This window comes from Balaenoptera acutorostrata, chromosome 20, assembly GCF_949987535.1.
Source record: "Balaenoptera acutorostrata chromosome 20, mBalAcu1.1, whole genome shotgun sequence".
Lineage (NCBI taxonomy): Eukaryota > Metazoa > Chordata > Mammalia > Artiodactyla > Balaenopteridae > Balaenoptera > Balaenoptera acutorostrata.
This window is the reverse complement of record NC_080083.1, coordinates 39,502,483-39,524,836: the sequence shown is the minus strand read 5'-3', so window position 1 is coordinate 39,524,836 and position 22,354 is coordinate 39,502,483. Positions and strand designations below refer to the sequence as shown.

General features: G+C 36.9%; 1 protein-coding gene across 7 annotated transcripts in view; it reads left to right on the top strand.

The window, feature by feature from the left end:
* The window catches only part of SPAG9 (sperm associated antigen 9), a 162,874-nt gene that overhangs the window by 124,512 nt on the left and 16,008 nt on the right, over window positions 1–22,354 (top strand). For all 7 annotated transcript variants that reach the window (XM_007176485.2, XM_007176482.2, XM_007176488.2 and 4 more), the window contains 15 exons: window positions 3,368–3,425; window positions 5,097–5,249; window positions 5,718–5,769; window positions 7,786–7,916; window positions 10,658–10,714; window positions 11,726–11,899; window positions 12,446–12,575; window positions 13,307–13,396; window positions 13,648–13,815; window positions 14,277–14,448; window positions 16,152–16,370; window positions 16,653–16,848; window positions 18,883–19,008; window positions 20,225–20,305; window positions 21,007–21,074. In XM_007176485.2, coding sequence (XP_007176547.1) covers window positions 3,368–3,425; window positions 5,097–5,249; window positions 5,718–5,769; window positions 7,786–7,916; window positions 10,658–10,714; window positions 11,726–11,899; window positions 12,446–12,575; window positions 13,307–13,396; window positions 13,648–13,815; window positions 14,277–14,448; window positions 16,152–16,370; window positions 16,653–16,848; window positions 18,883–19,008; window positions 20,225–20,305; window positions 21,007–21,074 — 1,875 coding nt within the window. The remainder of the gene's footprint in view (window positions 1–3,367; window positions 3,426–5,096; window positions 5,250–5,717; window positions 5,770–7,785; window positions 7,917–10,657; window positions 10,715–11,725; window positions 11,900–12,445; window positions 12,576–13,306; window positions 13,397–13,647; window positions 13,816–14,276; window positions 14,449–16,151; window positions 16,371–16,652; window positions 16,849–18,882; window positions 19,009–20,224; window positions 20,306–21,006; window positions 21,075–22,354) is intronic.

Here is a 22,354-nt window from a genome sequence, read left to right as displayed (position 1 = left end):
AAATATCGGTGAGGTAGGCGTCTGTTATGTGCCTGGCACTATTCTAGATGCTTGTGATACACCAGTGAACAAAACAGACTTCTTGAAATGGTGGCTACTTTTAACTGGGAGGATTTCCCCAGTCCCATTTGCACCTCATCTGACTACAATCTGTCATTCTGCCCCACACTAAACTTCCCTGAAACAACTTCTTGTTTGCTATATCCAGCTGTTCCTTCTAAGTTATTTCACATGACTTCTCAAATAGCATTTGTCTTTAAAACGGTCTTTGCTGGGTTTCTGTGGTATCAGACTGCCCTGCTTTCTTTCCTGCCTCTCACTATTTCTTTTCAGTCTTCTTTGCAGGATCCTCTTTCTCCGCCCATTTTTCAGATGTTCCTATCCCAGTCTTGCTTCCATGTTTGGGAGGTCTTATTTGCTCTTGTTTCTTGGCTTTCATGGCTAATTGCTCCCAAGTCTTTCTCTCCATCCAAGATTTTTTTCTACAGCCCCAGGCTATTACTTCCAAACAGCCCATTAGACATCTCTAAGATGATTCGTAGAACTTTATAGTTGATATGCCTAAAGATCAGTTCATCAACATCTTTCTTTATTGTCCTGTCCCCAAAGGCTGTTCTTATACCAGCATATACTAACTCAATGAATGACCTCACCATCAACTCAGTTCTCCATCCTAAGTCTCTCTCACTTCCCTCAAAACCAGTCATGAAGGATTGTTTGCTTCCTTTCTTAAAAAAGAAAATCTATGTATCTGTCTCTATATCTCCTTCTTGCTTCTGATTAAATGGAATATCCTCCTCTAGGAGTTCTGCCTTGATCCCCTAGTTAAAGCTCAGTTGTCTGGAAACATATTCCCATAGCACTGCAGTTTATTATGCAACTCTTCATAATACTTTATTGTAGTTTTTTAGTATGCCTGTCTCCCTGGCTAGACGATAAGCTCCATGTGGCAAAGACAACTATATCTTTTGCTTACTGTTGAGTCTTTGGCACATAGCACAGCAGCTAAGTGAATGGATTGTTAAATAGTTTTAACAGTTTTGTTTCATCTCTAGACCTATGCTTCTTTACCTTTTGGAATTAAAACTCCTTTACAGGAGAATTTTTAAGAGAGTAGTGTACTTTTGGAAAAATGCACATACAGAAATAGATAAAATTGTGCATACTTTCTCAAGGAAGTGACAGATAATCCGGAGCCCATCTATCGACCTAGCTTGAGAATCAGTGCTAAAATCCAAATGAGATGTCTATTTTTAAAACCGTCAGGCAGTTTTTTTGCTTGTTTTAATAGGTAAGGTTTCCAAATATGTCAGACCTAAGTTTATGCTTAGTTGACGTCATGAATAGAAATGGGGCCACTTCAAGTTATGTTTTTCTTATAATTATTAGTTAGTTTTTATTGATACATTTCAAAGTGAAAATTTTGGACAATCCTATTGGTTATATATTAAATTTATACACTAGATTTTAGGAGAACTCTTCATTGGGAAGGTGTAAACTCTAGAAACTACATTATAGGAAATGATTTCCATAGAGTAAATATTTCAAAAATTTTTCCTATTTATAATATTTATACTTTATTGTGTTTGGTTTCTCTACATCTTTTCAATTTTATTGGCTCCTCTCTCATTTTGAAATAAGAGAGTGTAGATCTTGCTTTCTGAAAACAATCTAATTGAGATTCTCATTCGTTTTTTCTCTTGGGCTGCTTACCCAGGGGAATATTCTGGTGTGTATGCTTTTAAATACTTTAATATTACTGCTTTTTAAGCTAGGTGGTCTTGGCTGCTGTTCTCATTTAATGCTTTCTCTTTTTTTTTCTGCTCAACTATTTTTCCCCCTGCATATATTTTCAGCTTTTATGCTTCTCTCCCTATGTGCTTGAGAGTTTAGCAAACATAGTCATTATATAAACTTCTTTCACCCAACCTTAACCATATTTCTTTTGACTCTATAGCTTTATTGAAAAGTTAACATTAGTGTTTAAAGCAAAAATTTCAACATATCTTGTCAAAATTCATTTTTAAATTGGAATTTGGAAACTTGTAGTTTGTCTTTATTTTCAGCTTTTAGAAATGTGTAGATGATTAAATAAGCTACTGTTTCTGATATTTATTCTTCATGGCAGAAGTACCTTCTTCTTTAAGAATATTTGAGGTAATTATAATACAGACAAAGTATGAGTCCATATGTGAGCATTGAACTTTTAGCATTCCTAGATTAGTTGCGTTTTAAATTATCTTTAAGTTATTTGAAATATTACCTCTTTTTTAAAATAAAGGGACATGTTAACTCCTTTAACTTACATTGTTTTCATTAGAGATATTTACTTCCTTTTTTAGGTGGGTTATGAATATTAATTCCATTGTATGTGATTTACCAATATTAGTGGAGGGATGGGTTTTTTGTTGTGCTTGCTTTGCTCTGTTGTAACTTTCTGAGGTATATTCCCTAGTGTGTTATTTGATTTCTTCAGTTTCTTGTGAGTAGCAAACTAAATAGCTTTCTTCTCCCTAAAGATCACTACATTGGATCTTGCATTGAATGCTCTACCGCCTATCTTACAGTACTCATTAAATTATTAAGCTGATTGTATAAATTGACCACTAAGCATTATCATTTCACAGGTGGCACTTTGAAGAAATCTTTATATTACTGATCTGGGATTTTCACTCTAATTCAATTTTATTTTGCAAAAGAATTGGTAACATATCAGAACATCCTTATGAATGAAGGAAATCATCTTGATTTCTGTCTTTTGCACATCATTATGCATTAAATCATAACACTGTGATTTCAGATGTTTTTCATATCATGCCTAAAACTACAGATTAATGATCTGTTTTCATTCTGTTTCTTACATAAAACATTTCTTGTTCTTTGTTTTTGCTTTACATGGAATGCATGGGCTTTAAGATCATAATTTCTTTGGTAAGGTTTCATCTGCATTGGGGTCTTTCTTGTTTCTTCCTGTTCTCTATTAATAAGACCTAATTTTTAGGCAAAAGCCTGCAATAACAGGTGTGATTTAGAAATGATTTCTGATCCATATTAATGCTGCTCTTTTTTCCCCCTAAATACTGCTACTTTTTAGAATATTTGGCAGAAAAGTCTTCATTCTTTTGCAATATTATCTATGAGAATCAAAATACAGACTAAGAAAATCTTTAGCTTTGTTTTATGGTGGATAATTATTTATAATTTTGTAATCCATACAAGTAGATACGTAAAATGAAATTATAGACAAAATGAGATTACTAAAGGACAGATAAAATTTATAAAATAAAATTTGTGACTATAGCTTATTATAAGTTTGTATAATTTTAATAAATTTATTTTCAAAGTTTTTATCTTTTTTCTTTGATAGGAATGGGTCGTGAAGTTGAGAATCTTATATTGGAAAATACACAACTGTTGGAAACCAAGTAAGTATATGCAAAATTTTAACAGGGAACAAAAGGTGCTGAATTTTCTTCTCATCCAAGTCAATGGCACATCTTTAATTTAACACAGCACGAGTGCAGTCTCACTACCCCATGCCCTTCCCCTTCTCTGTGGGTGGGCTTGTGCATACACACGTGCGCAAGCAAATAGTTAGTGGGACCTAATTTCACTGATGGTGTGTTTCACTACTCTGTTCTTTTCAGAAACAGATTTTGATCTCCTTTTTACTCTGCAAGTATCCATGCCTTTCTCTTAATCTTCTGGATGTGTCCTATGTGGTTTTTGCTCCCTCCCCTGGGATATCTATTTTCTTCTCTCTCCTCCTAGGGCTTCTTTTATTTCTGCATAAATGTTTTTATCTATATGCGGCCCACCTCTTCAGAACTCTCCTCCATAGCAGCAATTTGTGGAGTCTTACTTAGGTCCTCAAACACATTGGAGTTTTGTTTAGTGCAGCGGGTCCTGAGTTACGTGGAAAAGCAGATCAGGCCCCTTTGTTAATTTGCTGTGTCAGAGCAACTTTGGAACATCTGTGTATATCCAAAACAGAATGTAGCTCTAATGAGGTCCTATGTCCATGATACCCAAAAGGAGCTAGATCTTAGATTTTTTATTTTCATTTTTTTCAAGGTTAGACTTTCTTATTAATAATTAAAGGTAAATTCAAGGATTAATTTTACTTTGTTGATTAGATAATATCTTTTCAGAACTTATTAAGAATGGTACCCTTATGGATGCTGTTTGTTTTTGTTTGTTTGTTTGTTTAACCACTTTATTTTATTTATTTTTGGCTGCGTTGGGTCTTTGTTGCTGTGTGTGGGATTTCTCTAGTTGCAGCGAGTGGGGGCTGCTCTTCATTGCGGTGCACAGGCTGCTCATTGAGGTGGCTTCCCTTGTTGCGGAGCATGGGCTCTAGGCGCACAGGCTTCAGTAGTTGCAGCACACGGGCCCTAGAGCATGCCAGCTTCAGTAGTTGTGGCGTGTGGGCTCAGAAGTTGCGGCACGCAGGCTCTGGGGCACACAGACTTCAGTAGTTGTGGCGCACGGGCTTAGTTGCTCCACGGCATGTGGGATCTTCCCGGACCAGGGATCGAACCCATGTGCCCTGCATTGGTAGGTGGATTCTTAACCACTGCACCACCAGGGAAGTCCTGGATGCTATTTGTTAAAAGTTTAATTTTATTTAATTCTGACTTTTTAATAATTTAGTGGTCTGCCTTGCCTTATCCATTTATTCTTCTTTTTTAAAAAATATTTATTTATATATTTGGTTGCGCTGGGTCTTAGTTGCGGCATGCGTGATCTTCATTGCACCATGCGGGATCTTCAGTTGCAGCATGAGAACTCTTAGCTGCAGCATGTGGGATCTAGTTCTCTGACCAGGAATCTAACCCGGGCCCCCTGCATTGGGAGCGTGGAGTTTTAGCCACTGGACCACCAGGGAAGTTCCTCCATTTATTCTTTGTTTGATAAGAAAACAGACCATTGCTTTGTGGGGTTTTTTTTTAAACCTTTATCTACAGACAACATCAGGTAGAATACCTTTGAAGGTTTCAGTCATTATTTAGCTTTATGATTGTAGTTACTTTAGTAACTGTGAGATAGAAAGAATATTTACTTGTAATGGTGCTCTTGAAATATGTGTTTCTTAGAAATGCGTTGAATGTAGTGAAGAATGATTTGATAGCAAAAGTGGATGAACTTACCTGTGAGAAAGACGTACTCCAAGGGGAGTTGGAGGCTGTGAAACAAGCCAAGCTGAAGCTAGAGGAGAAGAACAAAGAATTGGAGGAAGAGCTTAGGAAGTAAGTTTTCACTATGTTGTTCTAAACCAAACAAGCTTTGCCAGTGTGCCACCAAGGTTATAGGTGTAACCCTGAGATTGCTACCTTTGGCGTTCTCGGCACGACGGCCCCAGAGCTGCCTGGGATAGGGTTAAGTGCCTGGCTGATTGCCTCTGCTCTGAACAGACCCTTCCATTTATTGAATATTATAATTTTTTGTGCATGTTATGATGTGAAAGAAGTTAGAAGAACTGTTCAAATATTGCTAATCAGGAAACTGTAAACATTCATTATTTTCCTTTTCTTTAATACCTGGTTTTCTGAGAACAGTGCTGTGATAATGTTCCCCTAAATGAAAGCAGCTAAATACCCCGTTTGGAAAAAGAAAAATAATCATTTAGTGGTAGTTAAAATTTTTGACCTATTCTTTATTCTTTAAAAAGGTGAAGTCAACTCAAATAACATGTTTTGTTTTTTACCCCCCACTAGAGCTCGTGCAGAAGCTGAAGATGCAAGGCAAAAAGCAAAAGATGATGATGATGTAGGTTTATAATTTTGGACTTGTTTTCTTAACTTAACCATATTTTGGTATTTTGGGGAAATCTTGTTAATTAAGCTTTGGGTATAGCATTATAAAGATGAAAAGAAAAAGTTAAAATCATGTTTATGATCATGAATAGGATAGATCATGCTCCCACATAGTATCCAGATGCTAAGCTTGCTAGCTACACGCAGTGTGCTCATTTTTCCTCCGTGGCTTTGTGCTCTGACTTTGTTTGGATATTCAAGCTCAAGGACCAGGTGGGATATTTTGGAGTTTTTTGTTTTTGTTTTGTTTCAAATTTTAACTTAGAAATACATGAAAGCTTTAAGAATAAAAATAGTTTAATGGTATTAAACATAAAAAGATGAAGTCTAGAAACTTTAATACTAGGCAATTAACCCATATTGTTGTCAACATATAAATACAAAAGAATAAATATGAACTTCTTGCCAATGTTATTAGCATGCTAGTTATTCTATCAGTAGCTAGGTTATCATTCCTATCACAGGTGTTTGCCGGTCAAGTATCAAGCTTGAGATATATGGATGTCCTGATCAGAATGATTATTTGTGCCCCTTCAATCTCTTGTGTTTTTATATAATATTTGATACATTTAAAAATATATGTAACATGTAAGTTATGAATAATAACTTATCATTAACATTATAATAAATTAACATTATGAACCAACCATTTAACCTAAGAACTAGAACATTATCAAACTTTGAAGATACCCTATGCTCTTCCCTCTAGAGGAAACTGCTATACTGTATTTATCATTTTTTTAACTTGAAAAAAAAATAATTTTATCATACCATACATGTATGTATCCTTAGAAGGTATGGTTAATTTTCATTTTTTTTGTGTTTTACATGTATTTAGCCTTGGAGACTTGCTTCTTTTTCTCAGTATTATGTTTTTTATATTTACCCTAGTTGTAGTATAGTGGTATAGTTCATTCATGTTCACGGCTTTATAATATCCCATTATGTATATACTACAATTTCTGTATCTGTTTTCCTATAAATGAATATTTAGGTTATTTTCAGCTTTTTACTACCACCAACAATGCTGTTATGAACATTACAGTGAGAGTCTCTTGGTTTTTCAGGGTATATACCTAGTAGTGGGATTGCTGTGTTGCAAACTCAAAATCCTTTGATCATTTGTTGTTTGACTTTTTTTTAAAGGCGAGGTTAAATTCTGCAGCAGGAGGACAAAGGAGGAGACTGCTGAGGGCTAAGCTCAGCTCAGCCTCTTTCTTACTGTCCCATGCCTTTCAGCTTTGATTCAAAATGTGCATACTCCACTCAGCAAAACAAAAGCCCTACAGTTTACCCAACCTTCCTCTCCAGAAGAGCCTTTAGAAATCAGCAGTAGAAGGAAGTTGACTTGAGCATGCCCCTTTGGGGTCTTACCATGCTCACATTCCTTATTCTCCCTAATAATAATTCTGGTTAATACAGTTGTCTCCATCTTGTTATATTTCTTTTGGTGTTTTAGTGACTCCTAGCATTGGGTACCTTGGTAGCTAGCCAACAAGTTTTTATGCTTTTCGCTGGCTTTGAGTGTGTATGTAGATTGGTAGTTTGAGATAAATGAACCCCTTTAGGAACTTACTTGTAACTATTTTCTGAATAACTAGCATTTGTTATAGAACATGAATTTAGAATACTGTTGTGAGAACAACATTTCCAGGTGAGTGTATTAAATCTTATAGAGATAACAGCTTTTTTGTTTTTCTTCAAAATCTGCACTATTCTTTGTATTTCCTTTATAATATATTCAAATATTTGTATTTATATTGAGGAATTAAATTGTCTAATTTTTTCAGTCATAAATAATTAAGTATATCTGTTTATTGATTTTATTTTTATTAGGCCATTTTTCTTTGTTATCCATTAGATTAGAAATTAAGGAATGTTAAAAGCTTAAAAATTTTACTTAAGTCTGCGATAACACTAAAACAGATACAGGCTCCCAGAGTGATCTGTAGTCTTCTTTTCATTATAGAGTGATATTCCCACAGCCCAAAGGAAGCGGTTTACTAGAGTAGAAATGGCCCGAGTTCTAATGGAGAGAAACCAATATAAAGAGAGATTGATGGAGCTTCAGGAAGCTGTTCGATGGACAGAGATGATTCGGTTTGTATGAGAAGTACCTCTGGTGTTTTTCTCCTCATTGTTTACTAGGTTACTAATTGTTTACTAATCATTTCTTTTTTTTAAAAAAAATAAATTTATTTATTTATTTATTTATTTTTGGTTGTGTTGGGTCTTCGTTTCTGTGCGAGGGCTTTCTCTAGTTGCGGCGAGCAGGGGCCACTCTTCATCGCGGTGCGCGGGCCTCTCACTATCGCGGCCTCTCCCGTTGTGGAGCACAGGCTCCAGACGCGCAGGCTCAGTAGTTGTGGCTCACGGGCCCAGTTGCTCCGTGGCATGTGGGATCTTCCCAGACCAGGGCTCGAACCCGTGTCCCCTGTATTGGCAGGTGGATTCTCAACCACTGCACCACCAGGGAAGCCCCCTAATCATTTCTTTATTCAGAACTAGAGTCCTGCCTTGGGGATCCAAGCCCCTTGCTCTGTTTACTAGGATAGGTCTAAAGAAACACTGGCAATTAGTAACAGAATGTGATCAAAGTGGGTCCCTTTTGGGCCAGTGAGGCCTCTTGGAGAATATTCCCACAACCTCTAAAAGGCAATTAAATGATGGTCTGTCGATGAAAATAATCAATAAACAATCTATAATTGGAATAGAAAAGAATTTTATTTGAGCCGAGTGGAGGACTATAGCCTGGGAGACAGCCTGTTGGATAACTCTGAGGAGCTGCTCTGGGGAGGCATGGTTTTCAGCACAGTTTTATATCTTGTCAGAACAAAGAACATCAAACAGGTCACAGATACATTCCTTCAAGGTTTCAAAAAAACCAGATCAGCATGTACACAGTGAGTCTGTATGGCCTTGACACCTGGGAAGGGAGTCTTATCGTCAAAAGAGTGAGCATTGGTGTCCCAGGAAGGGAGGCATTTCATCTTTATCTTTAACACGGACATTCTTTACTTCTGGTCAGTGCACCCTTTTCTTTAATAATTAAAGCATATGTACAGTATATGTTTGATAGGCCACAAATAGGCTGTTTTAGTTCACATAACATTTGAGTTAAATCATGTATAAGCCAGAATACTTCCCCACACCTCAATATGTGAAAATTTCTTTCGTCATTTTTTGGAAGAATGTAGAAATTGACACTACTTTTGCAGTGATGTCAGGAAGAGATAAAGTTTTCATTTGCCACATAGGAAACAAAATCAGTCTTACTCAGTGACTTGCTGTAAAATATTCCTGATTTCCCCCCCCCCCCCGCCCCCTTTCTGAGTAGTCACACAAAAAGCAACCTTCAATTGACATCTTTGTCAGTTGGATCTTAAATCTCACCTAATGCTGCCATCTAATGGTCATATCTTCAGTAACAGCATTCCTTATTTTAATTTTAGAAAGAGCTCATGAAAAGTTTGTAAACTAGTTGCCCCCTAATTTGCCCATATTTTTCAGTTTGGATTGTCACATCAGATTTACCGATAACAGTACACACTGACACCTTGTTTTAAAGTTTATGAAAATATTTTCTAACCACCAACTTTTACTTCCTTATGATTATGTCCTTTACTTAATAGTAATAAACAAAACATTTTATATAGCACATTTACAATTTGCAAAAGTTGTAATTGCTTGTAGCTGCTAAGAAGGAAGAAGATTACTATCTTAATCTTTATTTATTGGACAGAGAAACTAATATACTAACAAATATGTTCTTAACGCCAGCTTTTAAGGGATATGGAATAAATAATGAGTGAATAGTTAAAAAACGGAGGCATATAGTCGGGTTCCACTTTTCATTACTATTTTTAATTCTAGCAGTGAAATGGTAGTCAACAGTGAATAAAAATGGTAACTTAACTTTCTTCATTGAATTAAAAGATGTTTTAAATTCAGTCCTTAAAAAAAGAAATGAAAAGGGGACTCTGACAGTGATAGCAGAATCCTTACAACCTTACTAAATCAATTTGCAGTGCCTTTTTTTTCTCTTTGAAATTTTGTCGAATTATCGAATCAATGCAGTTTCTTTTCTTTTCTTTCTTTTTTTAAAATTATTTATTTATTTATTTGGCTGTGTCGGGATCTTTAGTTGCGGTGCCCGGGCTTCTCTCTAGTTGTGGCGTGTGGGCTCCAGAGCGCACGGGCTCAGTAGTTGTGGTGTGTGGGCTTAGTTGCCCCACGGCATGTGGGATCTTTTTCCCCGACCAGGGATTGAACCCTCGTCCCTTGCATTGGAAGGCAGATTCTTAACCACTGGACCACCAGGGAAGTCCCAATGCAGTTTATTTTCTTCCCTGGTCAGCTTTTCAGTAATGGAAACGTTTTAGTCCTGTGAAAAATGACCCATCAGAACAATAAAGTTACAGGCTAATTTTTGAGAGCTGGAAGTATAAAACAAATGGTACCTTTATGTAGAGACAGGGAATTGCGATGCAATATTTTAATAAAAAGGAAAGTTGGGGGATATCTCTTCAATAAAAAATTGAAATATTAACATTCAGGCTTGTTGGCTATCTGTCCAGCCCAGATAATAATTTTGTCTCTTATCAGTAGTCTGAGCTCTTTGAGGGAGGGATGGAATTTTATTTATGTTAGTTGTATTGGCCTTAACAGACTGACTGACACAATAGGTCAAAGTAACTATTTACTGAAATTGTTGACTCTCCTCCATGTATTTCATGAACTTCTTGGGTCCCTTGTTCTTCAGGTAGAAAGCTAGGCTACCTCACTAATCATCTCTCTCTCTCTCTCTCACCACCCCCCCTTCTCTTTCCCTTTCCCTGTAGTGCATCAAGAGAAAATCCAGCCATGCAGGAAAAAAAAAGGTCAAGCATTTGGCAGTTGTAAGTATCTAAAAACACACAAAGACGTTAGATAGCACTTTGAGATGAGATTAGAATCAAAATTTATTTTCACAAATGATTTCTTTCTTTTTGCTTTCTTTCTTAAATTTAGGGTATATAGCTAAACTGAACTTTTTCTCTTTGGTATGTAGTATGCCAGCTCGGTAAGGCTGTTCTTGAGGACTATCGTAAGATGCATCATGTTGGTTATGCATTTGGTGGAATCCTCTACTAAATTAAATACAATAATGGGGAATTATTTTTAGAGTTAATAATTTTCTGGATGCCCATTAAAGTTACTGATTCACTGGTTGTGTGATTGTAAGGAACTTTAAAAAGTGAAGATTAGAAATTTAGTGTTTGTGGGGTTTGAGTTGTGTGTGTATGTGTGCGTTTTGGACTTGAACTGTGTTTGTGCTGGAAGTGCTGTGCATTTACTGTGCTTAAAACTTACCCTTTTTTGATGAATTTTTTTCTGCTATTTAATAGAAATAGGTTTTTTTCTCTTTTTTGAGTGGATGTGAAAATAGTTATTTAAATTGAGGTTACTAAGAAAATGTATAAGGTACGTGTTAAAATGGTAGTATGTGTTCTAGTACTTTATTATGACTATTTTTAGAAGTGGCTTACTAAGCTTCTGTTCAAACTGTGCAGTCATAACCTTGCTGTTTAACAACCACTGGCTGGCTAAAGGAACCGTCTTATTTTATTTCTTCATTATGAGAAGTTCCCTGTACTCAAGAGCTCCTTCCTTTCATTATGAGAGTTGCTAATTAAAGAACAGGGATCTGCCATTCTAGGCAATAGTTTCTCTTTCCTGAATGTCTGAGTTTGGCTGTGAGTTATTGCTAAGGTTGCAGTGTGTAACTACAAGAAATCTTTTTGCTGGTTTCTAACTCATTTTCTTGTAAAAGCTCTCTGGAATTTGTGGAAAATTATGGATTGTTCTTAACCATGCATGTAATTCATACACACACTGCACACACACATCCTCTCTTATTTTCCTTTTAGTTTCAGCAGACTTTTCAGCTCCTCAAGTAACACTACTAAGAAGCCTGAACCACCGGTTAATCTGAAGTACAATGCACCCACCTCTCATGTTACTCCTTCCGTCAAGAAAAGAAGCAGCACCTTATCTCAACTCCCTGGGGATAAGTCCAAAGCCTTTGATTTCCTTAGCGAAGAGTAAGTATTTTTCAGACTAGCGGTTATACCCTAAATAACTTAACAGTTCAGAATATTCTTGCCCCTTATCAGATCAGCTATAAGAGTTTGGATAAATCTATAAAGAAACTATTCCTATAACTTGACTGCCTTTAAGTACGTTGCTCCTAGTTTTCATAAAGAGAAGAAATTTTTTAAGATCTCCTTTTTGCTAGTTTGACAACATTGATAAATATTAATAGAAATGTTGAAGACCTATATAAGCCCTTGTCCTAGTTGTTTTATCATTTCCTTTGTTGTCAGAAGGAACTGGCTTTCCATCCTGACCCTGCTGTTCACTAGGTAGATGAACTTGGTAAAGTTAATCTCTCAGAGCTCCAGTGTCTCTACCTATAAAATGAGTATGATAACCTACCTTAGAGGTGTTAGGATTAAGTTATATAGTGTCTGTAAACTGCCTGACACAAGTTAATTTTTTCTTGTTATTTATGCTATTTTAGCAGGGGAGGGGAGATAAGCTGTTGTTATATTCACTTAATTTAAAACGGAAATTTCTTTTCCTTTTAGAACTGAAGCTAGTTTAGCCTCACGCAGAGAACAAAAGAGAGAACAGTATCGTCAGGTAAAGGCACATGTTCAGAAGGAAGATGGTAGAGTGCAGGCTTTTGGCTGGAGTCTGCCTCAAAAGTACAAACAGGTAATGTTTGAACATGGTAAGAGCATCTAATGGGAAATGCAGGGGGGAGGAGTAGGCCTGGGCATGAAAGACTCGAACTACACGTCCCAAGCCTGCTCAGTTTCGCGTGGTATGGATTTGGCACACGTTTAGAGAAGTATTGAGAGTAGTGGTTTTTAGGCTGTTTTCTAGAGCCCTTCAGCTCAAGAGAAATGCCTCTGAGTTCTGTGAGGAAGGAGAGGGGTCAACAGGAGGTGGCTGAGTACATGTGACTTGGGGTATCCTATTCTATTTTAATATTTGAAGATTTTGTTAAAAAAAAAAAACCAGTATCTGTTGTTTAAAAGTTTTAAGAAACCTTTATCATGGAGCTTTCAAACTGTTAACTTAAAACTCCATTCAGGTCTTCAGGAACTTTACCATATTCCCTACCCCTAACACACACACGCGCACACACACACACACACACACACACACACACACAGTCACAGTTACAGTCACACCACATGTGTGCACTAACAGGTCTGTGAATTAGTGTATCTTTTCTGAGCTCCCAAAGCAGCATCTTATTTTCTCGAATTGCCACTTGCTTTTCTGCTTATTTTTCAAATAAGAATGACAAAGTTAACTTGAACTTGACTTCGTAGAGTAAATATGTTACAGCAGTGCTTGTCCATGTCTCAGTGGTTCTGTAAGTTCACTTTTGATGAGGCTGACCCAGGGTGTCTTTCTCTCCCCTCCCCAATTATTAGGTAACCAATGGACAAGGGGAAAATAAGATGAAAAATTTACCTGTACCTGTCTATCTCCGACCTCTAGATGAAAAAGATACATCAATGAAGGTAAATTAATTTTGAAGTTAATGCTAATATTACTTAAAATCTTGGTGGATTTTTTTCCTAAAACCAAAAAAGTTTAAATTCTACTTTTGTGGACAAGGTTATTGTTCATTTTGTAGTTTTAGACTGGAATACTTTGAATATTATTAGAGCCCTCTATTTGTAATCATTAGATCTTTTAAAGAAATGTGAAAAGTTGTAAACATTTTTAGAGAGAAAGTTACTTAATACCATCTTTTTTTAACCCAAAAAAGCTGTGGTGTGCTGTTGGAGTCAGTTTGTCAGGTGGGAAGACCAGAGATGGTGGCTCTGTGGTTGGAGCGAGTGTCTTTTACAAGGATGTTGCTGGTTTGGATGCAGAAGGCAGTGAACAGCGAAGTGCATCTCAGAGCAGTTTAGACAAGTTAGATCAGGAACTTAAGGTAAGTGCTTGCACTAGCATTTGACCCAGTTTCTGAGACTAATCGTTTAGCTCTTTGGTCTCAAACTTACTTCTGGGTCCAACTTCTAATTGGGGTTACTACGCCCTTGCTTACTCCTCATCCCCCCCCCCCCTCTTTTAAATCAGTTTTACCGGAGTATATTTTACATACAATAAAATGTACACTCTAAATGGGTACAGTTCAAAGAGTTTTGACAAATGTATGCACCTATGTAACAATCATCACAGTCAAGATATAGAACAATTTTAACACTGATCTGCTTTAACTGCTAGTTTTTAGTCTGCTAATTATTGTTGAACAGTGGTTATACTTTCAGCCTTCCAAATAATCTGGAAATAAACTTGAAATAGTATTGTCCTTTACTGTAGTAGCACAGCCATATGGATATTTACACATACATCTCATTTTAAACATTCATTTTCCTTACTTTGTCTATGCAGGAGCAGCAAAAGGAGTTAAAAAATCAAGAAGAATTATCCAGTCTAGTCTGGATCTGTACCAGCACTCATTCAGCTACAAAAGTTATCATTATTGATGCTGTCCAACCAGGCAACATCCTAGATAGTTTCACTGTTTGCAACTCTCATGTTCTGTGTATAGCAAGTGTACCAGGTAAGAGTACCATGCTCCTCTCTTCCCACCATCCACAGCTCCTTACTGGCAGGAACCGACTGGTTACTGGAGATAGTTATGTACCACTCTCTCATGGAGTTTATCTTCTAGTTGGTGAAGACCAAAAATAAACTGGAAACAAATGACTAACGAAGATATTTTCAGATACTGTGAAGAAAATAAAACAATGGAAATTTGAGAAGATGAGTGGGTGGCAGAGGGCAAGGGGCTATTTAGATTGATTAGTAAGGGAAGGCCTTCTAAAGTTCTATATTAAATATTATGTGATGTTAAAACATTGGTTTAAAAATTAAAGGGAATTCCCTGGCGATCCAGTGGTTAGGACTCCGTGCTTCCATTGCAGGGGGCATGGGTTCCATCCTTGGTCGGGGAACTAAGATCCCGCATGCCACGCGGTGCAGCCAAAAAAAAAAAGAGGTTGATGTTATATCTACACAGTGGAATATTATTCAGCCATATAAAGGAATGAGATACTGATACATGCCATAACATGGATTAACCTTGGAAGCAACTCAGACACAAATACTGTATGATTCCACTTACATGAGCTATCTAGACTAGGCAAATTCATAAAGACAGAATTAAATTAGAGATTACCAGTGGTAGGGGCTCAGGGAGCAGAGAGTTATTAATTGGTACAGATTTTGTATGTGGGGTGACAGAAAAGTTTTGGACATAGCTGTGATGGCTGTACAACATTGTGAATGTAATTAATGCCACTGAATTGTATACTTAAAATGGTTAAAATGGCAAATTTTGTGTAGTATATATGTATATTTTACTACAAAAAAATTTTTTTTAATGTGATAGGAATAAAAACAGCTTTCTAAATAAAGAGAACTGAAGAGATTTTTTTTATGGTAAATGCTTAGTTTTTAAATGCGTTACTAATATCTTAAGGCACTGTATACACCTAGGCTGTATTAATTTTATTTATTTGTTTGTTTATGGCTGCGTTGGGTCTTTGTTGCTGCATGTGGGCTTTCTCTAGTTGGCGGCGAGCAGGGGCTACTCTTCGTTGTGGTGCGCGGGCTTCTCGTTGTGGTGGCTTCTCTTGTTGCGGAGCACAGACTCTAGGCACCCGGGCTTCAGTAGTTGTGGCACTCGGGCTCAGTAGTTGTGGCTCGCGGGCTCTAGAGCACAGGCTCAGTAGTTGTGGCGCACGGACTTAGCTGCTCCACAGCATGTGGGATCTTCCCGGACCAGGGATCGAACCCGTGTCCCCTGCATTGGCAGGCGGATTCTTAGACACTGTGCCACCAGGGAAGTCCTGTATTAATTTTTAATAGTGGTGGAAGTTCATGTTTCAAATAGTAATAGAGATAATTTAAAAAATTTTTTTGCTACCTTGTCAGATATAATTAGATTTCATTGTTTTTAATTTCATTAGGTGGCTGCTTAAGAGCTCATATTAAGAACAGAAATGTCATTTCTGACATTTTCAGGTTTACTTTTGCTTGCATTAATAGAAATATTATCTTAATTTTTTAAGCTACTTTCTCAAATTGTGAATTGAGTTTAAATTAGTTTAAATAAAATTTAGTTACCATCTTGGCAGTGTATTTGAATAGCTCTTTGTCTCACCTGCACTCTTATTTCAAACCTGTTGTTGCTTTAATGGAGAAAATGCTATTTGTAGGAGTTTACTGAGCTATTAAACAAAGGTTTATCTTGTTTTTCAGGAGCACGAGAAACAGACTACCCCGCAGGAGAAGAGCTTTCAGAATCCGGACAAGTAGACAAAGCGTCTTTATGTGGAAGCATGACAAGCAATAGCTCAGCAGAGACAGACAGCCTGTTGGGAGGCATCACGGTGGTTGGTTGTTCTGCAGAAGGTGTGACAGCAGCTGCCACTTCCCCTAGTACCAACGGAACATCTCCAGTGATAGAAAAACCACCAGGTATGTCTGTCCTCCTTAGATATCATCTGTATAGAGTCTGAGCCTGTCCCAGATGCCTCATTATGGACTTAACTTAGACCTTTAAGTAACAAGGATGAAAGAACTTGAAAGAAGATCCAGTGATGAATGTTAAATGAAATCAAGAATACTCAGTTTTATTATATAGTGTGGAGGAAAAGGGAGTAGTAGAGTGGAATTCTATAGAGGGGGTTTGTGTGTGGGGAAATTATTGGAAGAAAAGCTCAAACTTAGGATAGTTAACATGTTTTATTTGTTTTGTAGAAAAGGAAACAGAAAATAGTGAGGTTGATGAAAATGTTCCAACAGCAGAAGAAGCAACTGAAGCTACAGAAGGCAATGCAGGGTCAGCTGAAGATACCGTGGACATCTCCCAAACTGGCGTGTACACAGAGCATGTTTTTACAGATCCTTTGGGAGTTCAAATCCCAGAAGACCTCTCACCAGTATATCAGTCAAGGTATACAAATGGGTTAACAATTTAGGAAACCAGATAAGTGTACACATAAAAGGAACCAAAATGATCTCAAGCACTTATTCCAACTACGTCTTCATCTTTTCCTTCCATTGCATTCTCTCAATATGTCTCTAGACATATTTTTTCCCCCATTTGTTCTCTATTCCTTCCAACTTAAAAAAATCTTGCTTATAAAGTATATTAGTCAAAATCTTCCCAGTCATTTTCTCTTTTGGTATGATTTTTTGTTAATTGTTGTACTCACTGTCTTCTATTCTGTTAATAACTCTCTGCCATTGTAATCCCTTCTTCTACTCTCACACCCACTCTATCAGTGAAATTAGCCATTTAAATTTAAATTTCCCATGTGGTTTTAATGACCTTTTAATTTAGATTTCTGGCAAACATTTTATTAGAAAACAATTTGTTTTAGACTCTTCCTTTGAAAAGAAGACCCATTTAGCAAATTCTTTAATTTTCTTTCTTGCCTTCTCTAGGCCTTATAGAAAGCTGATGGGAGTCTATCAAAACTGGAGTCTTTTTACAATTTAATGTTCTTCCTCTCAGTGAATAGAGCAACCAAGTGTCCATTAATATTTAATTGTTAATTTAAGAATAAAGTCATCTTTTTAGAACTGATTTGTTTGTTTGTTTTGAATTTGATATCCCAGTTATGCTTTTTTTTTTTTTTTTTTTTTAAACTAAATGTCCTCTGACAGCCCAAAGAATGAAGGTTTTGGGGTAGAATACAAGCATGTTTCAACTTATTAATTTATTTTAGCAAATTCTTTTTTTTTTTTTTTTTTTTTTAAATTATTTTTATTTATTTATTTATGGCTGTGTTGGGTCTTCGTTTCTGTGCGAGGGCTTTCTCCAGTTGTGGCAAGTGGGGGCCACTCTTCATCGCGGTGCGCGGGCCTCTCACTATCGCGGCCTCTCTTGTTGCGGAGCACAGGCTCCAGACGCGCAGGCTCAGTAGTTGTGGCTCACGGGCCCAGTTGCTCCGCGGCATGTGGGATCTTCCCAGACCAGGGCTCGAACCCGTGTGCCCTGCATTAGCAGGCAGATTCTCAACCACTGCGCCACCAGGGAAGCCCAGCAAATTCTTTATAATTCACCCTCCTGTGTGTGTGTGTGTAGTTTTTTTTGTTTTTTGTTTTTTTAATTTTATAGCTACTTTTATTATTTATTTATTTATTTATTTTTGGCTGTGTTGGGTCTTCGGTTCGTGCGAGGGCTTTCTCTGGTTACGGCAAGTGGGGGCCACTCTTCATCGCGGTGCGGGGACCGCTCTTCATCGCGGTGCGCGGGCCTTTCACTATCACGGCCCCTCCCGTTGCGGGGCACAGGCTCCAGACGCGCAGGCTCAGTAGTTGTGGCTCACGGGCCCAGCTGCTCCGTGGCATGTGGGATCTTCCCAGACCAGGGCTCGAACCCGTGTCCCCTGCATTAGCAGGCAGATTCTCAACCACTGCGCCACCAGGGAAGCCCTGTGTGTAGTTTTTAAACAAACTATCTCTCCTCTTTCTCTTCCCACAGAAGAAACTCATAAAATTCAAAATAACTGTAAGGGAGAACCTTAACTATAGTCTGGATATTCACTACTATATTTCATCACTGTGTCTTAACTCCGTTCTTTGTATCTTGAGCTTCCTAGTATCTTAATGTTACTTCTGGTACAATTGCTGAAATATATGTATTTATATTTCTTTCATTTCTTTCTTATCTCTCCCTCCCCCCTGCACCCCATTGCCTTGCCTGTCTTCCTTCCTTCCCCACTTTCTCCCTCCCTCCCTCTTCTTCTCTTTCTTTTCTTTTCTTTTCTTTCTTTCTTTCTTTCTTTCTTTCTTTCTTTCTTTCTTTCTTTCTCTCTTTTTGAAATGTGTAATATAAACATTTATCTTTGGCTTTACTGGAATTTAGTGTTCGATTTTTTGATTTTTTTTTAAACTGTAAACTAAAACGTAGAAATGATCAATCCCTGAAAACTGTAGCTAAACATATTCAGATTTTTTTCCTTTGTCTCACCTTTTCCAGTAATGACTCAGATGCATATAAAGATCAAATATCAGTATTACAAAATGAACAAGACCTGGTGAGAGAGGAAGCCCAGAAAATGAGTAGCCTTTTACCAACTATGTGGCTTGGAGCTCAGAATGGCTGGTAGGTACCAACTCGTTTAATATTAGAAATCTTTAGTCTTTCTTTTTTGCTTTTGAAATCAGAAGATAACTCAAATGTGGTACATACAAATACAAACAAAAAGTGCTTATTAAAGCAAAGAATTTTATATACATACAATTTTGAGGTTATGTTGCAACTACCTCATAAACTGGACTTTGACTTGCATTGGTTCTGAGTGGTAAACCATATGTTTGTCACAGGATGTTCCTTTTATATAATATTCTTGGAAAAAGAGGTAAATAAAACTTTAAAATCTGGGTGATCTAGAAATAGGAGATCCTGAACAACAAAAGGTTTATATAAGCTAGAGTGTGTTCAGGGAATATCAAGGATTAAACAATCTCTTTGGCTTCAGGAGGGCCCAACTGTAAACATAACTTCTAGGAAAACCAGGACAAATCAGAGTCTGAAAGCTTAGGAGATGATAACAAACATTATAGGACTTTGTAGTAGTGTGGGGAGTCTTACAAACTTGTGTTTTTCCTAAGGTTAAACAGGATCACTAGTACATCTTTTCCATAAAGGTCTCATACTACAAAATGAAGGTTTGGCACACTTTTTCTGTGAAGAGTCACATAAGAAATATGTTAGGTTTTGTGGCCATATGATCTTTGTAGCAACTTCTCAACTATGCTGTTGTGGTGCAAAAGCAGCCACTGCATTGAAGTGAACTGGTGTGGCTATGTTCCAATAATAATAAAACCTATGAACACTGAATTTCATATGTCTCATATGTCATGAAATACTCTCCTTTTGATTTTCTTCCAACCATTTAAAAATGTAAAGACCATTTTTAGTTTGCATACTGTACTAAGACAGGTAGATGGCTAGATTTGGCTTATGGGCCTTAGTTTTCCACTCTCTGATATAAACCACTCTGTCATCAGAAAGCTCAGTGTAGTAGAAAAGTAAGATTATTTTTTTTAAAAGGTTTATAGCCAAGGATTCTGAAGTATGGGGTAACCTGAAACTAACTAACCATGCCGTAGTTCTGGCTTTTCATTCTTTGTATGTTTCTGTTTGCTTAAGCAGCTTATTTCTCTGCTTTAGGCCTACCCTTACTCTCATTGTTGTTTTTTCCTAAAATTTTTATGTTACTCTTCTTTCCTTCTGAAAGAACTTTGTGTTCATTATTAGATATAAACAACTACTTGATGTTCCCTATGCCTTACCAGTCTTGATTTTGTTCTTGCAGTTTGTATGTCCATTCATCTGTAGCCCAGTGGAGGAAATGTCTCCATTCTATTAAACTTAAAGATTCGATTCTCAGTATTGTGTAAGTTTTATTTTAGAAATTCTTCCATTCAAAAATATGTATTTTGGTATAAACTAGATTCTAAGACTATTAAAGTTAACATGTGCTTCATGACTAAATCAGTATCCATATTTTTTTGTAACCCTCTTTATGAGTGAGATGGAAACTCTAACTAGGAAGTAAACCGGAGAACTTTAAGTATAAGAGAAAACTTGCCAGGTTGATTCCTCACCATACTGAGAGTTCTTTAGTACTTTGGGGGAGAAAACCAATTAAACCCCATTAATTTATATTTGTTTTAGAGTATTCTTTATACTTTGTGAATATGTTGATTGGGGCATTGATTTACTAGTCCTTTTCTGTATGTTGACTATCAAAAGTCAGTTTGTCTGTTAGGTCCACAGAGCTGACTCTGTTAGTTCTACTTGGGGTGTGTGTCTCTGGTCTGTGGACCTTTTGTTGGTAGTCTGTGATGAGAGGAGGAACTTGGGCTAGAAAGTGAAACAACTGAGTCACCACACATGCTTTTTATTTAGTTGAGCTGACATTTTCATAGCAAGACTTTCTCAGTGAAGAAAAGAATGATGTTCATTTAGGTTCTCGTGTAAGCTCCTAATACATCACAGATTGGCCTTCTGAGAAACTCTGAATTAGCTCAGTAGCATGCAGTGTCTTCCGTATTCCCAAATGGAGAGTTCTAAAATCCCCATTCCTGTTTGCAGACATGTGAAAGGAATTGTGTTAGTGGCCCTGGCTGATGGTACCCTTGCAATCTTTCACAGAGGAGTTGGTGAGTTGTTATGAATATATAACATGTGTGCTAATTTGTTACTTTGCAAGAGCATTTTCAAGCAAATTGGCTTCTTATGTTTTAAAGAAATGATACTTAATAGGAGAAAGAATAAAGGTTTAAACTGAATACTAACCGTGTATGACATCAGTGAATATGTGAGTTCTTGCCTGCAGACATACGTTAATAGTATACCTCAGTGAAAACCTGTTTACCATAATGAGCAAATAATCCTCATGGTCCTCTTATATAATGTGCAATGGAGGTATTTGTTTTTCACTCATATACTTATTCAGTTAGGAGAAATTTAGTGAGAGGATATGTTTTCTTTTGCCCAGTATTTTTAAAATAATTTGCAACCACTTATATTCGGAATGTTTTTAAAAAGAATTTTTAGTTGGGTAAGGTTTAATCATTTTCATGTTACGTTCTTTATATTCTTCCCCTTTAAACCAGTGTTTCTACCATCTGCACACAGAAGGGTGGTGGTGTCAGAAAACTGCCTTGAGTGAATTAAATTAAGGGAATTGAGCATGTAACTCCTTGGTACATGTACCAAACAAAAATGATATTTCATTTCCTACCTACTAGAATGGTACATCAGGGAAATATTATAAAAACGTAGATCCACTAAATTCAGATTTTCACAAGGCTTTTCCCAAAGTCTCATGTCCTTTGGGGCCTCAAGAAATGTGAGGTAGATGATACGCAGGTGCTAGAGATTGCTGGTGAATGACTCCATAACAAAAAGAGAGGCCTCCGTTTTACCTTGTTCAGGCCCTTTATAGACTTTATCTGAGTTTAATCCTCACAGCAACTTATGAAGAAAATTCTATTGTCATCCTCACTTTATAGATGAGGAAACTGAGGCACAGAGTATTCTAGTCACTTGTTCATGGTCACTCAACTAGTGAGTAGAAGAACCTAGAAAAAATGGAATAATAAATATTTTGGTAAACTGAATCCAAAATTATATTGAACAAGATAAACAAAACACATTTACTAAGGATACATGTAAAGTCCTACATTTGGGTTCAGAAGAGTAGATGGAGGAGATATGTCTGAAGAGTGATAATCAAACTCAATATGAGTTAACATCCTAAGCCTCATAGAAATTAGAGTCCCGAGCAGGGCTGGTAATAATCCTGCTCCACTCTAGTAGATCAGCATTAAATGGATCTGGACAAAGCGGAGTTAGGATGAAGGTTCCATAAACTGTGGTGTGCTTGGTTTTGAAAGGAGAAGACAGGGCAGTAGCAATGAAGTGGGACTGGATTTAT